The 24358-nt window shown below is 31.2% G+C and overlaps 1 protein-coding gene across 2 annotated transcripts in view; it reads left to right on the plus strand.

The window, feature by feature from the left end:
* Positions 1 to 24358, plus strand: part of LOC127731062 (solute carrier family 28 member 3-like) — a 170779-nt gene that overhangs the window by 18586 nt on the left and 127835 nt on the right. The window contains exon 2 of one of the 2 annotated variants that reach the window (XM_052239871.1): positions 18186 to 18303. The exons of the other annotated variant lie outside the window; for it this stretch is intronic. Within the exon in view, the coding sequence (XP_052095831.1) occupies positions 18193 to 18303 (111 nt within the window). The 5' untranslated portion in view covers positions 18186 to 18192. The remainder of the gene's footprint in view (positions 1 to 18185; positions 18304 to 24358) is intronic. 2 annotated transcript variants of the gene reach the window in all.

Below are 24358 nucleotides of genomic sequence, written 5' to 3' on the forward strand. Positions count from 1 at the left end.
TAACAGGTGAGAGATTCGGGCTCATGGGAGCCTCTTGTTTCATTTCATTGACGTCCACTTTTGCCAGTTCTTGATAAGTAATAAGACTTAATACTAACTCGGTAAAAGAAAAAAATCGGTACCGAAACAGCACTGAAAATATAAAATAGCACATACAAGAACAAGTATGTATTTAGCAGTACCTGAGTAACAGAAAGTAATGTATATTATAGATTTGCATATATTTACTGTTCAGTACAGACTCAGTAGAGGGTAGAAATGTACACGCAGACGATATGGAAATGCGTGATAGTGTATTTTGAACTTCTATTATGAAAGAACTTCTATTTCATGCATGTCATGTATGATTTTCTGTGTGGTAAAAAGTGTATTTCAGTCCTTTCAAACTTAACGGGTTATTGAAAAGTTGGTTTAAATAATTTTATCTATTATATCTAGACTTCGAATCATCATTGAAGTTCAAAACTGTTGTGAAATGACTATTTCGATTATCCGTTGTATAATTTTGTGAACAGTAAATACGACAATAAATAAAGTAGTTATTCATTCAGCCGTCTTTGAAATGAAAATAACACGTTATAAAGGGAGTAGACCCGGTAAGACCTCTTTTTGGCCCCAAAATAAAGCATTTCAAAAATTTGTTAAAAATGTAAACTTTCAGCTATTTATTAGAAAGTAGTATATAACTGTTACATAAGTATGAGTTTTTTTTTTGACAATACAATGTACATGTATCAGGTACTAGCATCATTAATTCATGCAAAATTACGGAAATCTTCACAATTTTAGCATTTGTGCTTTTTTTTAGACTGCGGTTTTTGTCTAAAATGGAAGTGGCCGCACTTGTGTTCATATAAATAAAAAGATATTTTATGAGTGCCAATGAGACAACTCTCCATCCAAGTCACAATGTATAAAAAGTTATCAATTATATGTCAAAGTACGGCCTTGAACACGGAGCCTTGGCTCACACCGAACAGCAAGCTATAAAGGGCCCCAAAATGACTAACTAGTGTAAAACAATTCAAACAGGATTTGATGATAATACATAACATATATAAAGATTGAGACTGAAAACGAATGCGGCCACTTCCATTTTAGACAAAAACCATATAAAAAGTGACGTTTTGTGGCATATTTGATAGATTTTTTTCATATTTAAGCTTGAATTTAGGCGTCTTTCATGACCATATCAGTTCAAATCTTTTATATAAATTAATTGAATCGACTGAAGAAGACACTTAAGTGTTTAAAAACTGTCAAAAATCTTTCATCAAATTTTAGGCCAAAATAAGCCCTTACCGGACCTTCTCCTTTGTTTTGAATTTGTTTATTTTTTCGAAACTGTCCTATCTTTTTGACATTTCAGGTTTAATAAAAATAAACAAACACTATTTATGTAGATTATGTGAGGATAAGACCGACCAAAACATTAAAGTTAAATATATCTTTCAGAAAGGTAGCAAATTGATAATAACAAGATATATTGTGACTGTTCTTGACATGGAATGTATCATTGAAGAGTTAAATGGCAAACGAATCACTAAAGTATAGCATTATAACACATATACTTCGTTATAAACCACCATGTTCACTGTATAAAGTTTTAAATTTACATAATCCTATAAAGAAAGATCATGGTCTTCAGGCGAAATATCTCTAAATAAATAAGATAAGATGTATTTGTTTGAAAATAAACCTACATCTACACTATGATTTACATATAAAAGTATTAAAAAAGGGGTCTAAAAAAAATGATAAAGAATAATATTTCTAGTTTGATACTAAGTTACTGTATTAAAAGTCATTAGAACTGTGGGCAGGGGACTCTTAACAGCTTGTTTGTTTTTATAAATGTTGATGCTGTTTTTATTGTGTATGTTTGATATGTATGTATATATGTTTATTGTGTTAAAACATGTTGGTCACAAACTGTAAAGTTTATACGACAAAAAAATATTTGATTTGATTTGATTTGATTTGATTATAAACGTCCATCTTTAAATTCATTGTATTTTAATGTTGAATACAGTCAGGTAGATCAGAAATCAGATATTACATTTAATGTTTCTGATAAAAAATGCATTGTTCAAAACTAAATTGTGTGTATATTTTTATCCTGTGTGTATTGACATTTACTTTGAGCTACTTTTAATTTCACTAAGTAAAACCAATTATTTTGACTAATAAGACTTGGTTTTAGCTCACCTTGAACATTCGGGTCACATGAGATATTGCCATCACCCTGCGTCCGTTGTCGTTTTTTGTCCAAATTCTTTTTAAAAAATATTTCTTCTAAAACCGCTGTATCAATTTCACATAAAATCGGCCTTAGCGATCATTAAGTATAAAGTACAAATCTAGAGTTATTTGGTTCTACCGGCCAACCAACATGTCTAAGGCTAAAAAAAAAAGAACACAATGGTAAGATGCAAGTGATTGTCTAATATCTAGAAAACTATTATAGATAGAAACAATTTGTCAAGTGCAAATATGCTCAGAATGTCAAGATCTTAGACTATCTACTTTTTATTCAAAATGATCAGACGATCTTGAGAATTATACTAGAAAGACAAATACTGCAAACAGCAACAATAATCAACCTGCAAACGATTTTTGATGTAGTTTTGTCATGAATGCTGCAAATATAAATATCTTGAATGAGTTTTCAATTTGAAGATATTTCTCGAATAGCTTGTCAAAATTTTACTATTTTGTGGAACATTTAAATCACGTTCTTGCTTACGTCTGCACGCGATTTAAGAAAATAGGCAAAGATTGTATGAACTTTTATCTAAAAAACTTTAATAGATAGGAGTAAACTGTAAACAGTAAAAATGATCATCATTACAAGACCTACAAAAATGCCACTAAATAGGATCCACAAATAAGCAAACGTGAATGATTGAAATAAAAGAAAATGAATTTTAAAAATGTCATAGTTTTTAACAGGTGAGAGATTCGGGCTCATGGGAGCCTCTTGTTTCATTTCATTGACGTCCACTTTTGCCAGTTCTTGATAAGTAATAAGACTTAATACTAACTCGGTAAAAGAAAAAAATCGGTACCGAAACAGCACTGAAAATATAAAATAGCACATACAAGAACAAGTATGTATTTAGCAGTACCTGAGTAACAGAAAGTAATGTATATTATAGATTTGCATATATTTACTGTTCAGTACAGACTCAGTAGAGGGTAGAAATGTACACGCAGACGATATGGAAATGCGTGATAGTGTATTTTGAACTTCTATTATGAAAGAACTTCTATTTCATGCATGTCATGTATGATTTTCTGTGTGGTAAAAAGTGTATTTCAGTCCTTTCAAACTTAACGGGTTATTGAAAAGTTGGTTTAAATAATTTTATCTATTATATCTAGACTTCGAATCATCATTGAAGTTCAAAACTGTTGTGAAATGACTATTTCGATTATCCGTTGTATAATTTTGTGAACAGTAAATACGACAATAAATAAAGTAGTTATTCATTCAGCCGTCTTTGAAATGAAAATAACACGTTATAAAGGGAGTAGGCCCGGTAAGACCTCTTTTTGGCCCCAAAATAAAGCATTTCAAAAATTTGTTAAAAATGTAAACTTTCAGCTATTTATTAGAAAGTAGTATATAACTGTTACATAAGTATGAGTTTTTTTTTTGACAATACAATGTACATGTATCAGGTACTAGCATCATTAATTCATGCAAAATTACGGAAATCTTCACAATTTTAGCATTTGTGCTTTTTTTTAGACTGCGGTTTTTGTCTAAAATGGAAGTGGCCGCACTTGTGTTCATATAAATAAAAAGATATTTTATGAGTGCCAATGAGACAACTCTCCATCCAAGTCACAATGTATAAAAAGTTATCAATTATATGTCAAAGTACGGCCTTGAACACGGAGCCTTGGCTCACACCGAACAGCAAGCTATAAAGGGCCCCAAAATGACTAACTAGTGTAAAACAATTCAAACAGGATTTGATGATAATACATAACATATATAAAGATTGAGACTGAAAACGAATGCGGCCACTTCCATTTTAGACAAATACCATATAAAAAGTGACGTTTTGTGGCATATTTGATAGATTTTTTTCATATTTAAGCTTGAATTTAGGCGTCTTTCATGACCATATCAGTTCAAATCTTTTATATAAATTAATTGAATCGACTGAAGAAGACACTTAAGTGTTTAAAAACTGTCAAAAATCTTTCATCAAATTTTAGGCCAAAATAAGCCCTTACCGGACCTTCTCCTTTGTTTTGAATTTGTTTATTTTTTCGAAACTGTCCTATCTTTTTGACATTTCAGGTTTAATAAAAATAAACAAACACTATTTATGTAGATTATGTGAGGATAAGACCGACCAAAACATTAAAGTTAAATATATCTTTCAGAAAGGTAGCAAATTGATAATAACAAGATATATTGTGACTGTTCTTGACATGGAATGTATCATTGAAGAGTTAAATGGCAAACGAATCACTAAAGTATAGCATTATAACACATATACTTCGTTATAAACCACCATGTTCACTGTATAAAGTTTTAAATTTACATAATCCTATAAAGAAAGATCATGGTCTTCAGGCGAAATATCTCTAAATAAATAAGATAAGATGTATTTGTTTGAAAATAAACCTACATCTACACTATGATTTACATATAAAAGTATTAAAAAAGGGGTCTAAAAAAAAATGATAAAGAATAATATTTCTAGTTTGATACTAAGTTACTGTATTAAAAGTCATTAGAACTGTGGGCAGGGGACTCTTAACAGCTTGTTTGTTTTTATAAATGTTGATGCTGTTTTTATTGTGTATGTTTGATATGTATGTATATATGTTTATTGTGTTAAAACATGTTGGTCACAAACTGTAAAGTTTATACGACAAAAAAATATTTGATTTGATTTGATTTGATTTGATTATAAACGTCCATCTTTAAATTCATTGTATTTTAATGTTGAATACAGTCAGGTAGATCAGAAATCAGATATTACATTTAATGTTTCTGATAAAAAATGCATTGTTCAAAACTAAATTGTGTGTATATTTTTATCCTGTGTGTATTGACATTTACTTTGAGCTACTTTTAATTTCACTAAGTAAAACCAATTATTTTGACTAATAAGACTTGGTTTTAGCTCACCTTGAACATTCGGGTCACATGAGATATTGCCATCACCCTGCGTCCGTTGTCGTTTTTTGTCCAAATTCTTTTTAAAAAAATATTTCTTCTAAAACCGCTGTATCAATTTCACATAAAATCGGCCTTAGCGATCATTAAGTATAAAGTACAAATCTAGAGTTATTTGGTTCTACCGGCCAACCAACATGTCTAAGGCTAAAAAAAAAAGAACACAATGGTAAGATGCAAGTGATTGTCTAATATCTAGAAAACTATTATAGATAGAAACAATTTGTCAAGTGCAAATATGCTCAGAATGTCAAGATCTTAGACTATCTACTTTTTATTCAAAATGATCAGACGATCTTGAGAATTATACTAGAAAGACAAATACTGCAAACATCAACAATAATCAACCTGCAAACGATTTTTGATGTAGTTTTGTCATGAATGCTGCAAATATAAATATCTTGAATGAGTTTTCAATTTGAAGATATTTCTCGAATAGCTTGTCAAAATTTTACTATTTTGTGGAACATTTAAATCACGTTCTTGCTTACGTCTGCACGCGATTTAAGAAAATAGGCAAAGATTGTATGAACTTTTATCTAAAAAACTTTAATAGATAGGAGTAAACTGTAAACAGTAAAAATGATCATCATTACAAGACCTACAAAAATGCCACTAAATAGGATCCACAAATAAGCAAACGTGAATGATTGAAATAAAAGAAAATGAATTTTAAAAATGGCATAGTTTTTAACAGGTGAGAGATTCGGGCTCATGGGAGCCTCTTGTTTCATTTCATTGACGTCCACTTTTGCCAGTTCTTGATAAGTAATAAGACTTAATACTAACTCGGTAAAAGAAAAAAATCGGTACCGAAACAGCACTGAAAATATAAAATAGCACATACAAGAACAAGTATGTATTTAGCAGTACCTGAGTAACAGAAAGTAATGTATATTATAGATTTGCATATATTTACTGTTCAGTACAGACTCAGTAGAGGGTAGAAATGTACACGCAGACGATATGGAAATGCGTGATAGTGTATTTTGAACTTCTATTATGAAAGAACTTCTATTTCATGCATGTCATGTATGATTTTCTGTGTGGTAAAAAGTGTATTTCAGTCCTTTCAAACTTAACGGGTTATTGAAAAGTTGGTTTAAATAATTTTATCTATTATATCTAGACTTCGAATCATCATTGAAGTTCAAAACTGTTGTGAAATGACTATTTCGATTATCCGTTGTATAATTTTGTGAACAGTAAATACGACAATAAATAAAGTAGTTATTCATTCAGCCGTCTTTGAAATGAAAATAACACGTTATAAAGGGAGTAGGCCCGGTAAGACCTCTTTTTGGCCCCAAAATAAAGCATTTCAAAAATTTGTTAAAAATGTAAACTTTCAGCTATTTATTAGAAAGTAGTATATAACTGTTACATAAGTATGAGTTTTTTTTTTGACAATACAATGTACATGTATCAGGTACTAGCATCATTAATTCATGCAAAATTACGGAAATCTTCACAATTTTAGCATTTGTGCTTTTTTTTAGACTGCGGTTTTTGTCTAAAATGGAAGTGGCCGCACTTGTGTTCATATAAATAAAAAGATATTTTATGAGTGCCAATGAGACAACTCTCCATCCAAGTCACAATGTATAAAAAGTTATCAATTATATGTCAAAGTACGGCCTTGAACACGGAGCCTTGGCTCACACCGAACAGCAAGCTATAAAGGGCCCCAAAATGACTAACTAGTGTAAAACAATTCAAACAGGATTTGATGATAATACATAACATATATAAAGATTGAGACTGAAAACGAATGCGGCCACTTCCATTTTAGACAAAAACCATATAAAAAGTGACGTTTTGTGGCATATTTGATAGATTTTTTTCATATTTAAGCTTGAATTTAGGCGTCTTTCATGACCATATCAGTTCAAATCTTTTATATAAATTAATTGAATCGACTGAAGAAGACACTTAAGTGTTTAAAAACTGTCAAAAATCTTTCATCAAATTTTAGGCCAAAATAAGCCCTTACCGGACCTTCTCCTTTGTTTTGAATTTGTTTATTTTTTCGAAACTGTCCTATCTTTTTGACATTTCAGGTTTAATAAAAATAAACAAACACTATTTATGTAGATTATGTGAGGATAAGACCGACCAAAACATTAAAGTTAAATATATCTTTCAGAAAGGTAGCAAATTGATAATAACAAGATATATTGTGACTGTTCTTGACATGGAATGTATCATTGAAGAGTTAAATGGCAAACGAATCACTAAAGTATAGCATTATAACACATATACTTCGTTATAAACCACCATGTTCACTGTATAAAGTTTTAAATTTACATAATCCTATAAAGAAAGATCATGGTCTTCAGGCGAAATATCTCTAAATAAATAAGATAAGATGTATTTGTTTGAAAATAAACCTACATCTACACTATGATTTACATATAAAAGTATTAAAAAAGGGGTCTAAAAAAAAATGATAAAGAATAATATTTCTAGTTTGATACTAAGTTACTGTATTAAAAGTCATTAGAACTGTGGGCAGGGGACTCTTAACAGCTTGTTTGCTTTTATAAATGTTGATGCTGTTTTTATTGTGTATGTTTGATATGTATGTATATATGTTTATTGTGTTAAAACATGTTGGTCACAAACTGTAAAGTTTATACGACAAAATAATATTTGATTTGATTTGATTTGATTTGATTATAAACGTCCATCTTTAAATTCATTGTATTTTAATGTTGAATACAGTCAGGTAGATCAGAAATCAGATATTACATTTAATGTTTCTGATAAAAAATGCATTGTTCAAAACTAAATTGTGTGTATATTTTTATCCTGTGTGTATTGACATTTACTTTGAGCTACTTTTAATTTCACTAAGTAAAACCAATTATTTTGACTAATAAGACTTGGTTTTAGCTCACCTTGAACATTCGGGTCGCATGAGATATTGCCATCACCCTGCGTCCGTTGTCGTTTTTTGTCCAAATTCTTTTTAAAAAATATTTCTTCTAAAACCGCTGTATCAATTTCACATAAAATCGGTCTTAGCGATCATTAAGTATAAAGTACAAATCTAGAGTTATTTGGTTCTACCGGCCAACCAACATGTCTAAGGCTAAAAAAAAAAGAACACAATGGTAAGATGCAAGTGATTGTCTAATATCTAGAAAACTATTATAGATAGAAACAATTTGTCAAGTGCAAATATGCTCAGAATGTCAAGATCTTAGACTATCTACTTTTTATTCAAAATGATCAGACGATCTTGAGAATTATACTAGAAAGACAAATACTGCAAACAGCAACAATAATCAACCTGCAAACGATTTTTGATGTAGTTTTGTCATGAATGCTGCAAATATAAATATCTTGAATGAGTTTTCAATTTGAAGATATTTCTCGAACAGCTTGTCAAAATTTTACTATTTTGTGGAACATTTAAATCACGTTCTTGCTTACGTCTGCACGCGATTTAAGAAAATAGGCAAAGATTGTATGAACTTTTATCTAAAAAACTTTAATAGATAGGAGTAAACTGTAAACAGTAAAAATGATCATCATTACAAGACCTACAAAAATGCCACTAAATAGGATCCACAAATAAGCAAACGTGAATGATTGAAATAAAAGAAAATGAATTTTAAAAATGTCATAGTTTTTAACAGGTGAGAGATTCGGGCTCATGGGAGCCTCTTGTTTCATTTCATTGACGTCCACTTTTGCCAGTTCTTGATAAGTAATAAGACTTAATACTAACTCGGTAAAAGAAAAAAATCGGTACCGAAACAGCACTGAAAATATAAAATAGCACATACAAGAACAAGTATGTATTTAGCAGTACCTGAGTAACAGAAAGTAATGTATATTATAGATTTGCATATATTTACTGTTCAGTACAGACTCAGTAGAGGGTAGAAATGTACACGCAGACGATATGGAAATGCGTGATAGTGTATTTTGAACTTCTATTATGAAAGAACTTCTATTTCATGCATGTCATGTATGATTTTCTGTGTGGTAAAAAGTGTATTTCAGTCCTTTCAAACTTAACGGGTTATTGAAAAGTTGGTTTAAATAATTTTATCTATTATATCTAGACTTCGAATCATCATTGAAGTTCAAAACTGTCGTGAAATGACTATTTCGATTATCCGTTGTATAATTTTGTGAACAGTAAATACGACAATAAATAAAGTAGTTATTCATTCAGCCGTCTTTGAAATGAAAATAACACGTTATAAAGGGAGTAGGCCCGGTAAGACCTCTTTTTGGCCCCAAAATAAAGCATTTCAAAAATTTGTTAAAAATGTAAACTTTCAGCTATTTATTAGAAAGTAGTATATAACTGTTACATAAGTATGAGTTTTTTTTTTGACAATACAATGTACATGTATCAGGTACTAGCATCATTAATTCATGCAAAATTACGGAAATCTTCACAATTTTAGCATTTGTGCTTTTTTTTAGACTGCGGTTTTTGTCTAAAATGGAAGTGGCCGCACTTGTGTTCATATAAATAAAAAGATATTTTATGAGTGCCAATGAGACAACTCTCCATCCAAGTCACAATGTATAAAAAGTTATCAATTATATGTCAAAGTACGGCCTTGAACACGGAGCCTTGGCTCACACCGAACAGCAAGCTATAAAGGGCCCCAAAATGACTAACTAGTGTAAAACAATTCAAACAGGATTTGATGATAATACATAACATATATAAAGATTGAGACTGAAAACGAATGCGGTCACTTCCATTTTAGACAAAAACCATATAAAAAGTGACGTTTTGTGGCATATTTGATAGATTTTTTCATATTTAAGCTTGAATTTAGGCGTCTTTCATGACCATATCAGTTCAAATCTTTTATATAAATTAATTGAATCGACTGAAGAAGACACTTAAGTGTTTAAAAACTGTCAAAAATCTTTCATCAAATTTTAGGCCAAAATAAGCCCTTACCGTACCTTCTCCTTTGTTTTGAATTTGTTTATTTTTTCGAAACTGTCCTATCTTTTTGACATTTCAGGTTGAATAAAAATAAACAAACACTATTTATGTAGATTATGTGAGGATAAGACCGACCAAAACATTAAAGTTAAATATATCTTTCAGAAAGGTAGCAAATTGATAATAACAAGATATATTGTGACTGTTCTTGACATGGAATGTATCATTGAAGAGTTAAATGGCAAACGAATCACTAAAGTATAGCATTATAACACATATACTTCGTTATAAACCACCATGTTCACTGTATAAAGTTTTAAATTTACATAATCCTATAAAGAAAGTTCATGGTCTTCAGGCGAAATATCTCTAAATAAATAAGATAAGATGTATTTGTTTGAAAATAAACCTACATCTACACTATGATTTACATATAAAAGTATTAAAAAAGGGGTCTAAAAAAAAATGATAAAGAATAATATTTCTAGTTTGATACTAAGTTACTGTATTAAAAGTCATTAGAACTGTGGGCAGGGGACTCTTAACAGCTTGTTTGCTTTTATAAATGTTGATGCTGTTTTTATTGTGTATGTTTGATATGTATGTATATATGTTTATTGTGTTAAAACATGTTGGTCACAAACTGTAAAGTTTATACGACAAAAAAATATTTGATTTGATTTGATTTGATTTGATTATAAACGTCCATCTTTAAATTCATTGTATTTTAATGTTGAATACAGTCAGGTAGATCAGAAATCAGATATTACATTTAATGTTTCTGATAAAAAATGCATTGTTCAAAACTAAATTGTGTGTATATTTTTATCCTGTGTGTATTGACATTTACTTTGAGCTACTTTTAATTTCACTAAGTAAAACCAATTATTTTGACTAATAAGACTTGGTTTTAGCTCACCTTGAACATTCGGGTCACATGAGATATTGCCATCACCCTGCGTCCGTTGTCGTTTTTTGTCCAAATTCTTTTTAAAAAATATTTCTTCTAAAACCGCTGTATCAATTTCACATAAAATCGGCCTTAGCGATCATTAAGTATAAAGTACAAATCTAGAGTTATTTGGTTCTACCGGCCAACCAACATGTCTAAGGCTAAAAAAAAAAGAACACAATGGTAAGATGCAAGTGATTGTCTAATATCTAGAAAACTATTATAGATAGAAACAATTTGTCAAGTGCAAATATGCTCAGAATGTCAAGATCTTAGACTATCTACTTTTTATTCAAAATGATCAGACGATCTTGAGAATTATACTAGAAAGACAAATACTGCAAACAGCAACAATAATCAACCTGCAAACGATTTTTGATGTAGTTTTGTCATGAATGCTGCAAATATAAATATCTTGAATGAGTTTTCAATTTGAAGATATTTCTCGAACAGCTTGTCAAAATTTTACTATTTTGTGGAACATTTAAATCACGTTCTTGCTTACGTCTGCACGCGATTTAAGAAAATAGGCAAAGATTGTATGAACTTTTATCTAAAAAACTTTAATAGATAGGAGTAAACTGTAAACAGTAAAAATGATCATCATTACAAGACCTACAAAAATGCCACTAAATAGGATCCACAAATAAGCAAACGTGAATGATTGAAATAAAAGAAAGTGAATTTTAAAAATGTCATAGTTTTTAACAGGTGAGAGATTCGGGCTCATGGGAGCCTCTTGTTTCATTTCATTGACGTCCACTTTTGCCAGTTCTTGATAAGTAATAAGACTTAATACTAACTCGGTAAAAGAAAAAAATCGGTACCGAAACAGCACTGAAAATATAAAATAGCACATACAAGAACAAGTATGTATTTAGCAGTACCTGAGTAACAGAAAGTAATGTATATTATAGATTTGCATATATTTACTGTTCAGTACAGACTCAGTAGAGGGTAGAAATGTACACGCAGACGATATGGAAATGCGTGATAGTGTATTTTGAACTTCTATTATGAAAGAACTTCTATTTCATGCATGTCATGTATGATTTTCTGTGTGGTAAAAAGTGTATTTCAGTCCTTTCAAACTTAACGGGTTATTGAAAAGTTGGTTTAAATAATTTTATCTATTATATCTAGACTTCGAATCATCATTGAAGTTCAAAACTGTCGTGAAATGACTATTTCGATTATCCGTTGTATAATTTTGTGAACAGTAAATACGACAATAAATAAAGTAGTTATTCATTCAGCCGTCTTTGAAATGAAAATAACACGTTATAAAGGGAGTAGGCCCGGTAAGACCTCTTTTTGGCCCCAAAATAAAGCATTTCAAAAATTTGTTAAAAATGTAAACTTTCAGCTATTTATTAGAAAGTAGTATATAACTGTTACATAAGTATGAGTTTTTTTTTTGACAATACAATGTACATGTATCAGGTACTAGCATCATTAATTCATGCAAAATTACGGAAATCTTCACAATTTTAGCATTTGTGCTTTTTTTTAGACTGCGGTTTTTGTCTAAAATGGAAGTGGCCGCACTTGTGTTCATATAAATAAAAAGATATTTTATGAGTGCCAATGAGACAACTCTCCATCCAAGTCACAATGTATAAAAAGTTATCAATTATATGTCAAAGTACGGCCTTGAACACGGAGCCTTGGCTCACACCGAACAGCAAGCTATAAAGGGCCCCAAAATGACTAACTAGTGTAAAACAATTCAAACAGGATTTGATGATAATACATAACATATATAAAGATTGAGACTGAAAACGAATGCGGTCACTTCCATTTTAGACAAAAACCATATAAAAAGTGACGTTTTGTGGCATATTTGATAGATTTTTTCATATTTAAGCTTGAATTTAGGCGTCTTTCATGACCATATCAGTTCAAATCTTTTATATAAATTAATTGAATCGACTGAAGAAGACACTTAAGTGTTTAAAAACTGTCAAAAATCTTTCATCAAATTTTAGGCCAAAATAAGCCCTTACCGTACCTTCTCCTTTGTTTTGAATTTGTTTATTTTTTCGAAACTGTCCTATCTTTTTGACATTTCAGGTTTAATAAAAATAAACAAACACTATTTATGTAGATTATGTGAGGATAAGACCGACCAAAACATTAAAGTTAAATATATCTTTCAGAAAGGTAGCAAATTGATAATAACAAGATATATTGTGACTGTTCTTGACATGGAATGTATCATTGAAGAGTTAAATGGCAAACGAATCACTAAAGTATAGCATTATAACACATATACTTCGTTATAAACCACCATGTTCACTGTATAAAGTTTTAAATTTACATAATCCTATAAAGAAAGTTCATGGTCTTCAGGCGAAATATCTCTAAATAAATAAGATAAGATGTATTTGTTTGAAAATAAACCTACATCTACACTATGATTTACATATAAAAGTATTAAAAAAGGGGTCTAAAAAAAAATGATAAAGAATAATATTTCTAGTTTGATACTAAGTTACTGTATTAAAAGTCATTAGAACTGTGGGCAGGGGACTCATAACAGCTTGTTTGCTTTTATAAATGTTGATGCTGTTTTTATTGTGTATGTTTGATATGTATGTATATATGTTTATTGTGTTAAAACATGTTGGTCACAAACTGTAAAGTTTATACGACAAAAAAATATTTGATTTGATTTGATTTGATTTGATTATAAACGTCCATCTTTAAATTCATTGTATTTTAATGTTGAATACAGTCAGGTAGATCAGAAATCAGATATTACATTTAATGTTTCTGATAAAAAATGCATTGTTCAAAACTAAATTGTGTGTATATTTTTATCCTGTGTGTATTGACATTTACTTTGAGCTACTTTTAATTTCACTAAGTAAAACCAATTATTTTGACTAATAAGACTTGGTTTTAGCTCACCTTGAACATTCGGGTCACATGAGATATTGCCATCACCCTGCGTCCGTTGTCGTTTTTTGTCCAAATTCTTTTTAAAAAATATTTCTTCTAAAACCGCTGTATCAATTTCACATAAAATCGGCCTTAGCGATCATTAAGTATAAAGTACAAATCTAGAGTTATTTGGTTCTACCGGCCAACCAACATGTCTAAGGCTAAAAAAAAAAGAACACAATGGTAAGATGCAAGTGATTGTCTAATATCTAGAAAACTATTATAGATAGAAACAATTTGTCAAGTGCAAATATGCTCAGAATGTCAAGATCTTAGACTATCTACTTTTTATTCAAAATGATCAGACGATCTTGAGAATTATACTAGAAAGACAAATACTGCAAACAGCAACAATAATCAACCTGCAAACGATTTTTGATGTAGTTTTGTCATGAATGCTGCAAATATAAATATCTTGAATGAGTTTTCAATTTGAAGATATTTCTCGAACAGCTTGTCAAAATTTTACTATTTTGTGGAACATTTAAATCACGTTCTTGCTTACGTCTGCACGCGATTTAAGAAAATAGGCAAAGATTGTATGAACTTTTATCTAAAAAACTTTAATAGATAGGAGTAAACTGTAAACAGTAAAAATGATCATCATTACAAGACCTACAAAAATGCCACTAAATAGGATCCACAAATAAGCAAACGTGAATGATTGAAATAAAAGAAAATGAATTTTAAAAATGGCATAGTTTTTAACAGGTGAGAGATTCGGGCTCATGGGAGCCTCTTGTTTCATTTCATTGACGTCCACTTTTGCCAGTTCTTGATAAGTAATAAGACTTAATACTAACTCGGTAAAAGAAAAAAATCGGTACCGAAACAGCACTGAAAATATAAAATAGCACATACAAGAACAAGTATGTATTTAGCAGTACCTGAGTAACAGAAAGTAATGTATATTATAGATTTGCATATATTTACTGTTCAGTACAGACTCAGTAGAGGGTAGAAATGTACACGCAGACGATATGGAAATGCGTGATAGTGTATTTTGAACTTCTATTATGAAAGAACTTCTATTTCATGCATGTCATGTATGATTTTCTGTGTGGTAAAAAGTGTATTTCAGTCCTTTCAAACTTAACGGATTATTGAAAAGTTGGTTTAAATAATTTTATCTATTATATCTAGACTTCGAATCATCATTGAAGTTCAAAACTGTCGTGAAATGACTATTTCGATTATCCGTTGTATAATTTTGTGAACAGTAAATACGACAATAAATAAAGTAGTTATTCATTCAGCCGTCTTTGAAATGAAAATAACACGTTATAAAGGGAGTAGGCCCGGTAAGACCTCTTTTTGGCCCCAAAATAAAGCATTTCAAAAATTTGTTAAAAATGTAAACTTTCAGCTATTTATTAGAAAGTAGTATATAACTGTTACATAAGTATGAGTTTTTTTTGACAATACAATGTACATGTATCAGTTACTAGCATCATTAATTCATGCAAAATTACGGAAATCTTCACAATTTTAGCATTTGTGCTTTTTTTTAGACTGCGGTTTTTGTCTAAAATGGAAGTGGCCGCACTTGTGTTCATATAAATAAAAAGATATTTTATGAGTGCCAATGAGACAACTCTCCATCCAAGTCACAATGTATAAAAAGTTATCAATTATATGTCAAAGTACGGCCTTGAACACGGAGCCTTGGCTCACACCGAACAGCAAGCTATAAAGGGCCCCAAAATGACTAACTAGTGTAAAACAATTCAAACAGGATTTGATGATAATACATAACATATATAAAGATTGAGACTGAAAACGAATGCGGCCACTTCCATTTTAGACAAAAACCATATAAAAAGTGACGTTTTGTGGCATATTTGATAGATTTTTTCATATTTAAGCTTGAATTTAGGCGTCTTTCATGACCATATCAGTTCAAATCTTTTATATAAATTAATTGAATCGACTGAAGAAGACACTTAAGTGTTTAAAAACTGTCAAAAATCTTTCATCAAATTTTAGGCCAAAATAAGCCCTTACCGGACCTTCTCCTTTGTTTTGAATTTGTTTATTTTTTCGAAACTGTCCTATCTTTTTGACATTTCAGGTTGAATAAAAATAAACAAACACTATTTATGTAGATTATGTGAGGATAAGACCGACCAAAACATTAAAGTTAAATATATCTTTCAGAAAGGTAGCAAATTGATAATAACAAGATATATTGTGACTGTTCTTGACATGGAATGTATCATTGAAGAGTCAAATGGCAAACGAATCACTAAAGTATAGCATTATAACACATATACTTCGTTATAAACCACCATGTTCACTGTATAAAGTTTTAAATTTACATAATCCTATAAAGAAAGATCATGGTCTTCAGGCGAAATATCTCTAAATAAATAAGATAAGATGTATTTGTTTGAAAATAAACCTACATCTACACTATGATTTACATATAAAAGTATTAAAAAGGGGTTTAAAAAAATTGATAAAGAATAATATTTCTAGTTTGATACTAAGTTACTGTATTAAAAGTCATTAGAACTGTGGGCAGGGGACTCTTAACAGCTTGTTTGTTTTTATAAATGTTAATGCTGTTTTCATTGTGTATGTTTGATATGTATGTATATATGTTTATTGTGTTAAAACATGTTGGTCACAAACTGTAAAGTTTATACGACAAAAAAATATTTGATTTGATTTGATTTGATTTGATTATAAACGTCCATCTTTAAGTTCATTGTATTTTAATGTTGAATACAGTCAGGTAGATCAGAAATCAGATATTACATTTAATGTTTCTGATAAAAAATGCATTGTTCAAAACTAAATTGTGTGTATATTTTTATCCTGTGTGTATTGACATTTACTTTGAGCTACTTTTAATTTCACTAAGTAAAACCAATTATTTTGACTAATAAGACTTGGTTTTAGCTCACCTTGAACATTCGGGTCACATGAGATATTGCCATCACCCTGCGTCCGTTGTCGTTTTTTGTCCAAATTCTTTTTAAAAAATATTTCTTCTAAAACCGCTGTATCAATTTCACATAAAATCGGCCTTAGCGATCATTAAGTATAAAGTACAAATCTAGAGTTATTTGGTTCTACCGGCCAACCAACATGTCTAAGGCTAAAAAAAAAAGAACACAATGGTAAGATGCAAGTGATTGTCTAATATCTAGAAAACTATTATAGATAGAAACAATTTGTCAAGTGCAAATATGCTCAGAATGTCAAGATCTTAGACTATCTACTTTTTATTCAAAATGATCAGACGATCTTGAGAATTATACTAGAAAGACAAATACTGCAAACAGCAACAATAATCAACCTGCAAACGATTTTTGATGTAGTTTTGTCATGAATGCTGCAAATATAAATATCTTGAATGAGTTTTCAATTTGAAGATATTTCTCGAATAGCTTGTCAAAATTTTACTATTTTGTGGAACATTTAAATCACGTTCTTGCTTACGTCTGCACGCGATTTAAGAAAATAGGCAAAGATTGTATGAACTACATGAACTATGAATATCTTTGATGAGTGTTAAATGGAAGAAATACGTAAAAAAAATTTCGAAAAAAATTGTTTTTTATTGAAAATGCTAAATTTTTAAAGTGGGTGCTATTTAAAATCGACATATATAACCATGAATTTAAAAAATAGCCGTGACAATAGAGAAAGAGTGAATGTGTTTCCGGTTTTCACTTTGTTTTCTATGTACCTGTTCAAACCCAACATATTATACCTTCTTGTGGTCTTTTTTTTTACTCAAAAAAATAAAAACAACGTCTAAAAATATATTTTGAGAAAAAAAGAGTACGCTTTGTTTACACTCCAGATCTACGCACTACAGAGGCTGAACAAAATACCCAAAGTCAGAGTTAGGTTAATGGATTGCGTATCAGCTAAAACTTGTACAAGCATAATAATTATACGGAATTATTGGTTAAAATTAAATCCCGAATTCCTGCTGAAATAATGTGCCCATTCCCGCATCACCATATAATGGCTATTCCCGAAATCCCGCGAATTAAGCGGCTCAATCCCGACGTCCCTAAAAAGGTCCTTCTGTTCCTCCTATTTGGCTCTACAATTATGCAAATACTTTTGAGATGGTATGGGTGGGGGGGGACAGATTTTTTCGCTAGGATTTTCTCTTAAAATTTATTTTTAATTCGCAGAGAGATCATGGAAAAAGATGGCATACAACTACGTCATGTGCAAGTTATAGATCCAGATAACCAAATCAAAAATGGACCGAGTGAAGGTTACATGAATAATGCATTTGAAGGATCAGAGGTCTGTCTTTAGTATCAGAATTAAGGATTATACTTAGTGCCAATGCCATAAGTTTTATAGGACTACTCTAAGCCAAAATTTTGTATAGCATAATGGGAGCACGTAAAACAATAGGGAATACGCTTAATCAAATGAAACCAAATATAACGCAAAGAATCTTATTTTGGTATCGATAGGCAGACAAAGCAGAAAGTTAGGTTTTACATAAGCTAATAAGAGAATCTAATTTACCATGTGAAATGAAATGCGCTATAAATTGAGGCCGTTGTGACCTATTTACCGATTTAGTTCATACTATTCCTATTGGTTAATTAAAATGACCACGTATAATACCTATTTTCTTTGGACACGAATAATCTTCATCGGGTACGTAAAAGACGAAACGTTACAAAACCAAACATTAATGCATCAATCGGCCAGTAAGACGAAACAGTTCGGAAGCCAAATCATGATGCGTCTGCGGTAGGGCAGTAAGCTCAGATATCTTACACAAAACAGCCAAAACCTCATAATGTTGGATTATCCAAAAAATTGGCATCTTATGTATTATGCAGACCCTTGTGGTCTGATTATTTATCAACAACAATACTGACCTAGTGGTACTAATATGATACCAAATTCAGTGTTACTTATATAAGAATTTATTCTTGAGAAACCTTCATCGGGTGCACTCGATTCCAAACATAATAAAGAGCAGAACAACGAAACTTTAGAACAGTCAAAACAATATAAGGTCAGCTTTGCCTCAGAGAGTTTATCAAGCTTACTTTCGTTAGAATAACCAATCGTAAAACTGTCTGGGAGAAAACAAAAAAATAATACGATAAATATTTAAATCGGGTTTTCTGCGTGGATGTCGTAAAATATCACCCGTTCGACACAATGGGAAGCTGTGCTCACTCGCCAAAAAGAATTACACTGTGAAAACGTCAAGGTGAAGGTTGAACATGGTGGATGTGTTTTATTTTGGGAGCGGATAAATTTATACTTTTATCGTTTTACAGATATATTTTATCAGGAAAAATACACACACACACTGTCCTAAATCGATCAGATTATTATTGAACTAAAAACATTTCGTTTTAGAATGCGATTTACCTAGAAATTTGACTTCGACTGAAATTGGCTGAAATCTGATTACCACGCCGGGTGGCGGCCATTTAATATGGCGAACATTTAATTTGGTATAAGAATAATTTAGACAACCAGAACTTTATAAACGTTTTTATTATTATAATCGAAAATGCATTTGGCTTCTTCTTCAACATTTTTTTTCAACAATTTTCGACTTATTAATAAAGCTAGAAGGTGATTTGACATATGAATATTTTAACCTCTTTACTCTCTACGTACGGATTGCTGTAACATAGAGAATAATACATGGCAAAATCCGTATCACATGCCGTATCATCCCGAGATACCAATATCATCCCGAGGGCCTTTAGGCCCTAGGGATGATATTGGTCGAGGGTGATTCGGCATGTGATACGGATTTTGCCATGTTTTGTACGCTTTATCATATATTTAAACAGGAGAGTATATAGGAACTGTCCGAGAGACTCCGTATGGAATACGAACGATAAATCCGAGTAGGGGTGCGATAAAGGGGTGTGGTAAAGGGTAGACATGCGATAAAGGGGTGTGATAAAGGGTGCGCATCAAAGTTGAGCGATACGGATTAAACAGCAGGCTATTTATCAAATATTCAAAACTACTGTATTTACTACTAAATATATGATAAAACCTTTTAACCGCTTTATACAATCATCATAATCATCATATTAACACTTGTGGGACGTGCTAGTAACTCTGATATTTCCTGCTTGACCGTGTAGAATAGCGTGATATGACATAAACTTTTATGTGTTTATATTTGTTGTGTCCATAATATTTTAACAACATTATTTTAATAACAACTTCTTTTAAACAACTACTTTGTTTATGCAATTGCCAACAACCCGTCTATCTCTACTATAACCGATATATATATATATATATGTCGATATTGCAAATAAAAACCAGATAAGCAAACTTATAGCTGAGGAATCCAACTTAGATCCTAGTATCTATCAACCAGAAATATATCTTATCACAGATAGTAAAGGTAGCTATATCAAATCTGTGATACCAGGACGTTTTAGATCTTTTATACATATATTTTATGAGAAAGGTGCGACCATCCATTCAAACATCGTCAACACAGCTGTTCGAAGCATACAATTAGCCACAAATCCAATAGTACTCCTCTGGGTTGGTATATGTGAGATTTTTAAAAAAGACGGTAGATTTTCTGACATTATAAATCATCCATACCAATCTTTTGAACAAACCCTAACAGAATATAGGACTGTGAGAGACAACATACTCCTTGCCAATCCATCCGCCACCGTTATTGCAATTGAATGCCTCTATTTTTCAATATATAGGTGGAATCAATCTCTTGGATTTCAATGTAATACTCAAAGAACAGTGCGATACAAAGATACTGATTTCAAATTAAAATCTGCTATCGACTATTTTAACCAGCAATTATCTCACTTCAATAGAAACACATTTGTACCACATATTGCTCAAGACCAAACTATTTCATTAAAACAACGAAGGCGCCACAGAACACAAAATAATGTCAGCTTTTAAATCATTATTTGACGGCATGCATACACCCAAGACGTCCAATTTCACGCCTTTGGCTACACCGATTTGTAGCCAGAAACCTCAGAAACCACCGGCGAATAGGGGAAGCCCTATTCACCGTCTATTCTTTTCTACTTATTATATTTATGAATTGGATATTCCCATGAAATAACGTGCTACAATCATACATGTATCTGATTTATATATTTTTTTAATATTTGGAATATTCTAAAGGACATCGAATCTTAGTACAGAAATATTTTGATAGCTGCATAATCTATTATTAGTAGGAAATATTTTTAATTTATACGATTGAAGCTGTATTTGACCTATTTTTATGGTATAACCTACATCAGGCATATAAAACAAAAGTCAAAAAGTACAGCACTATGTGAATAAGGGAAGCCCTGTTCAATCCATAGTTCACCTTATTGGAAAACTCGATTACTGAAAATCTTCACATCCACAAAAGACAACGTAATTTTAAATCGATATTTTGATTAAAGAGCTTATTTAACGTACAAAGACAACTTATGTGAAAAAAGGAAGTCCTATTCACATACACCACTACTAAGATACAATCGTGCATATAGCCCGAGGAAATAGTTGTATAGTTATCGTCCGTGGAAAAATAATTTTTAGTTACAGTAAAGGACCTGTTAAACGTGCAAAGACAGTAGTTTTACTGCATAAAAGGAATCAATCATGAACAATATCTCTGAAATATCAATAGCAAACTACTCCTCAAGCAAAACAACTAGTCCTGATGAATGTAGACAAAAAACATTCACCTTAAATTTGGATAAAGCAGTCTCTAAGAAAATTCAAGCTACAAAAAGAGAAGTGCATTTGAATACGAACAAACAAAAGGTGGAGTAGTAGGCACTGCAGATGCAGTTACATTTGAACCAATTAAAAATGTCACCCCCACTACTTTAACACAGAAATAGCAAATAATCGTCACGTGAAAATAACAGATGATCAGGGCAGAAGGGGTCTCACTGTTAGTAAAATAATCAAAGTATTTGAGAAACCACAACATCCTTACACACTCACGCGTTCCTAAACAAACTGCACATTTTAAGTTAATGGAAAAGCAGTTAATATCTTCATAAAAGAAGACATACCAGAAATACATAAAATCATTAAAGAGGTAGTCCTAAATGGCAGCAAAGTGGACTTAAAGTCACTGAATGAGAAGCTAGAAAAAGAACTATATAAACTAACTGGTTTAGAACAAACACCTCAAATAATACTTATTTACCGACTGAACTAGTTCCAATGGACCAGCCTTGTAAAACCATACAAAACCAAGTGAAGCTAAGTGTAGTAAATGTAAGCGAAATGTACAAACAAGGGCAAAATTTTGTGATAGAGGTCAATATTGGATTCATTATAGATGCACAAAACTATCTGAGTCTGAAATACAAAATGCCGAAATGTTAACTGAAAATGACCATTACACATGTGAGCTCTGCCTAACAGATAATTAGACAAACACCATTAGAAGTCAAACTCAGCGAAAACAATAGCAAATGCAGTTATAGACTCTAATCATTCAGACAAGAATTACAATTGTCACGATATACTACAACCTCTATTAGATGAAGAATTACACAACGTTTGTAACATCTGCAACAAAATTATTGAGTTATAGGCTGCTCAGTTTGTACTCAACCATGTCATATGTTGTACTGTGCATCTTATGATGGTTTTGAATATACCTGCTCAAGCTGTGAAATAAACATTGATCTTGATGAACAAACAAAAGTCTGACAGCAGTGTCTGCAACAAAGGCAAGTGCCTCAAAACAAACTTTACAAAAACCAGGGTCTGACCTAATTCAGGAGAACTGTGTACTGACAAGCTCTATGACACCTATACCCATAAACTATACTAATGTCTCTGTGTGGGATGGATAGCCAAAACAAGCCTGTTGATCCTGGGACTACCGACCTAACTACTCACCAGCCAGACACAGATTTAAATCTCTCAAAGAAAAAAAGATCTAAAAATGAGTGACACAAAGCAGAGAGAACAAAAACTTGGGAAAAGAAAAGAACTAAAGATAAGAGAAAAACTGAACGAAGAAATGCAAAATGAAAGAGTATAGTTATAGTCTTACGTCACTCAACTCGAAATGAAAATCAATGAGCTAGAAAAATCAAATCAGATATTGCAAATAAAATGTGAACTTGTTAATCTCACAGGTGATAAACACAACCAACATGATCTAAACACAATACACATCAATGTTCATCAAAAGACATATTGAACAAACGGTTGCTATGTTACATGAGAAAGTATCAGGATTTATCCTACAACAGATGGATACCCAATTTGACAAAATCATCAACCAATTTAATGAAAATGTCAGCAATTCCAGTAATTCGAATCCTACTAATCAAGAGAATACAAGATGCACTGATAACTATGATATACACAGAGTTACCCCAATCATGCAGGAATCACCAATGACCGGTTTCGCTCCAACAATTAACACAGCACTACCGAGGTCAAGAACAATGATTTCAAACAACCAACCAAGTAACCATTTACAAACTCAACATCAAGATGTGCATAGTATGGAACCCCAAATAGGAAATACCCAAATACCACCAACACCTCTATTGTGACAACCTTTATATTTTAGTGACAAAAGGTAATACCTATGACCCAGTCTCAACACAATGTATACATAAACCAAAAACCACATACAACTGCAAATAGCAGAGTTGCATACTATAACAGTCCTCAACACTCGACACGGAACAACAACATAGATGACAAGTGTCACTTGACTGCTCCAAATACTGTCCAAAATATGAACGATCAATCAGCTCAGCAAAATATTTTTTAATGAATTCGACCAAACCAACTATAACTTGTTCAACACCTGCTAAGATGACCCAACAGCAAATTCAACTACGAATTTTATCTTTTAACTGTAAAAATGTAAAGACTATTGCCCCATTTATTGATAACATGAAAAATCAGGTAGATATTATATTTCTTCAAGAGCATTGGTTATTTGACCATGAACTTAATTTGCCAGACGTGTTAAATGCCCAATTTAGTGGTAAAGGAAAATCAATTGGCTCTAAAATAACACGTTTGATTTATAATTGATAAAATCAGTCCGAGGATATGAAGTTGTTGCCATATTATGGGACCGCTCTATCAATCAATATGTAAAACCCATAATTGATGGAAACGATAGAATTCAATGTATAATTTGATCTTACCTTAAAAAATCTAATTTTATTAGTTTCGGCATATCTACCAACAAAAGCAGAAAATGACAAATTTGAAGAGTTTAGTGAATGTATAACCAATTGTTTGAGCTATTTAAAAAATATGAGCTAACACATAATATTGTAATTGAAGGCGATTTTAACGAAGATATTTCAAAAATAAATAA

This window comes from Mytilus californianus, unplaced genomic scaffold (genome assembly GCF_021869535.1).
Source record: "Mytilus californianus isolate M0D057914Y unplaced genomic scaffold, xbMytCali1.0.p SCAF_2, whole genome shotgun sequence".
Taxonomy (NCBI): Eukaryota; Metazoa; Mollusca; class Bivalvia; order Mytilida; family Mytilidae; genus Mytilus; species Mytilus californianus.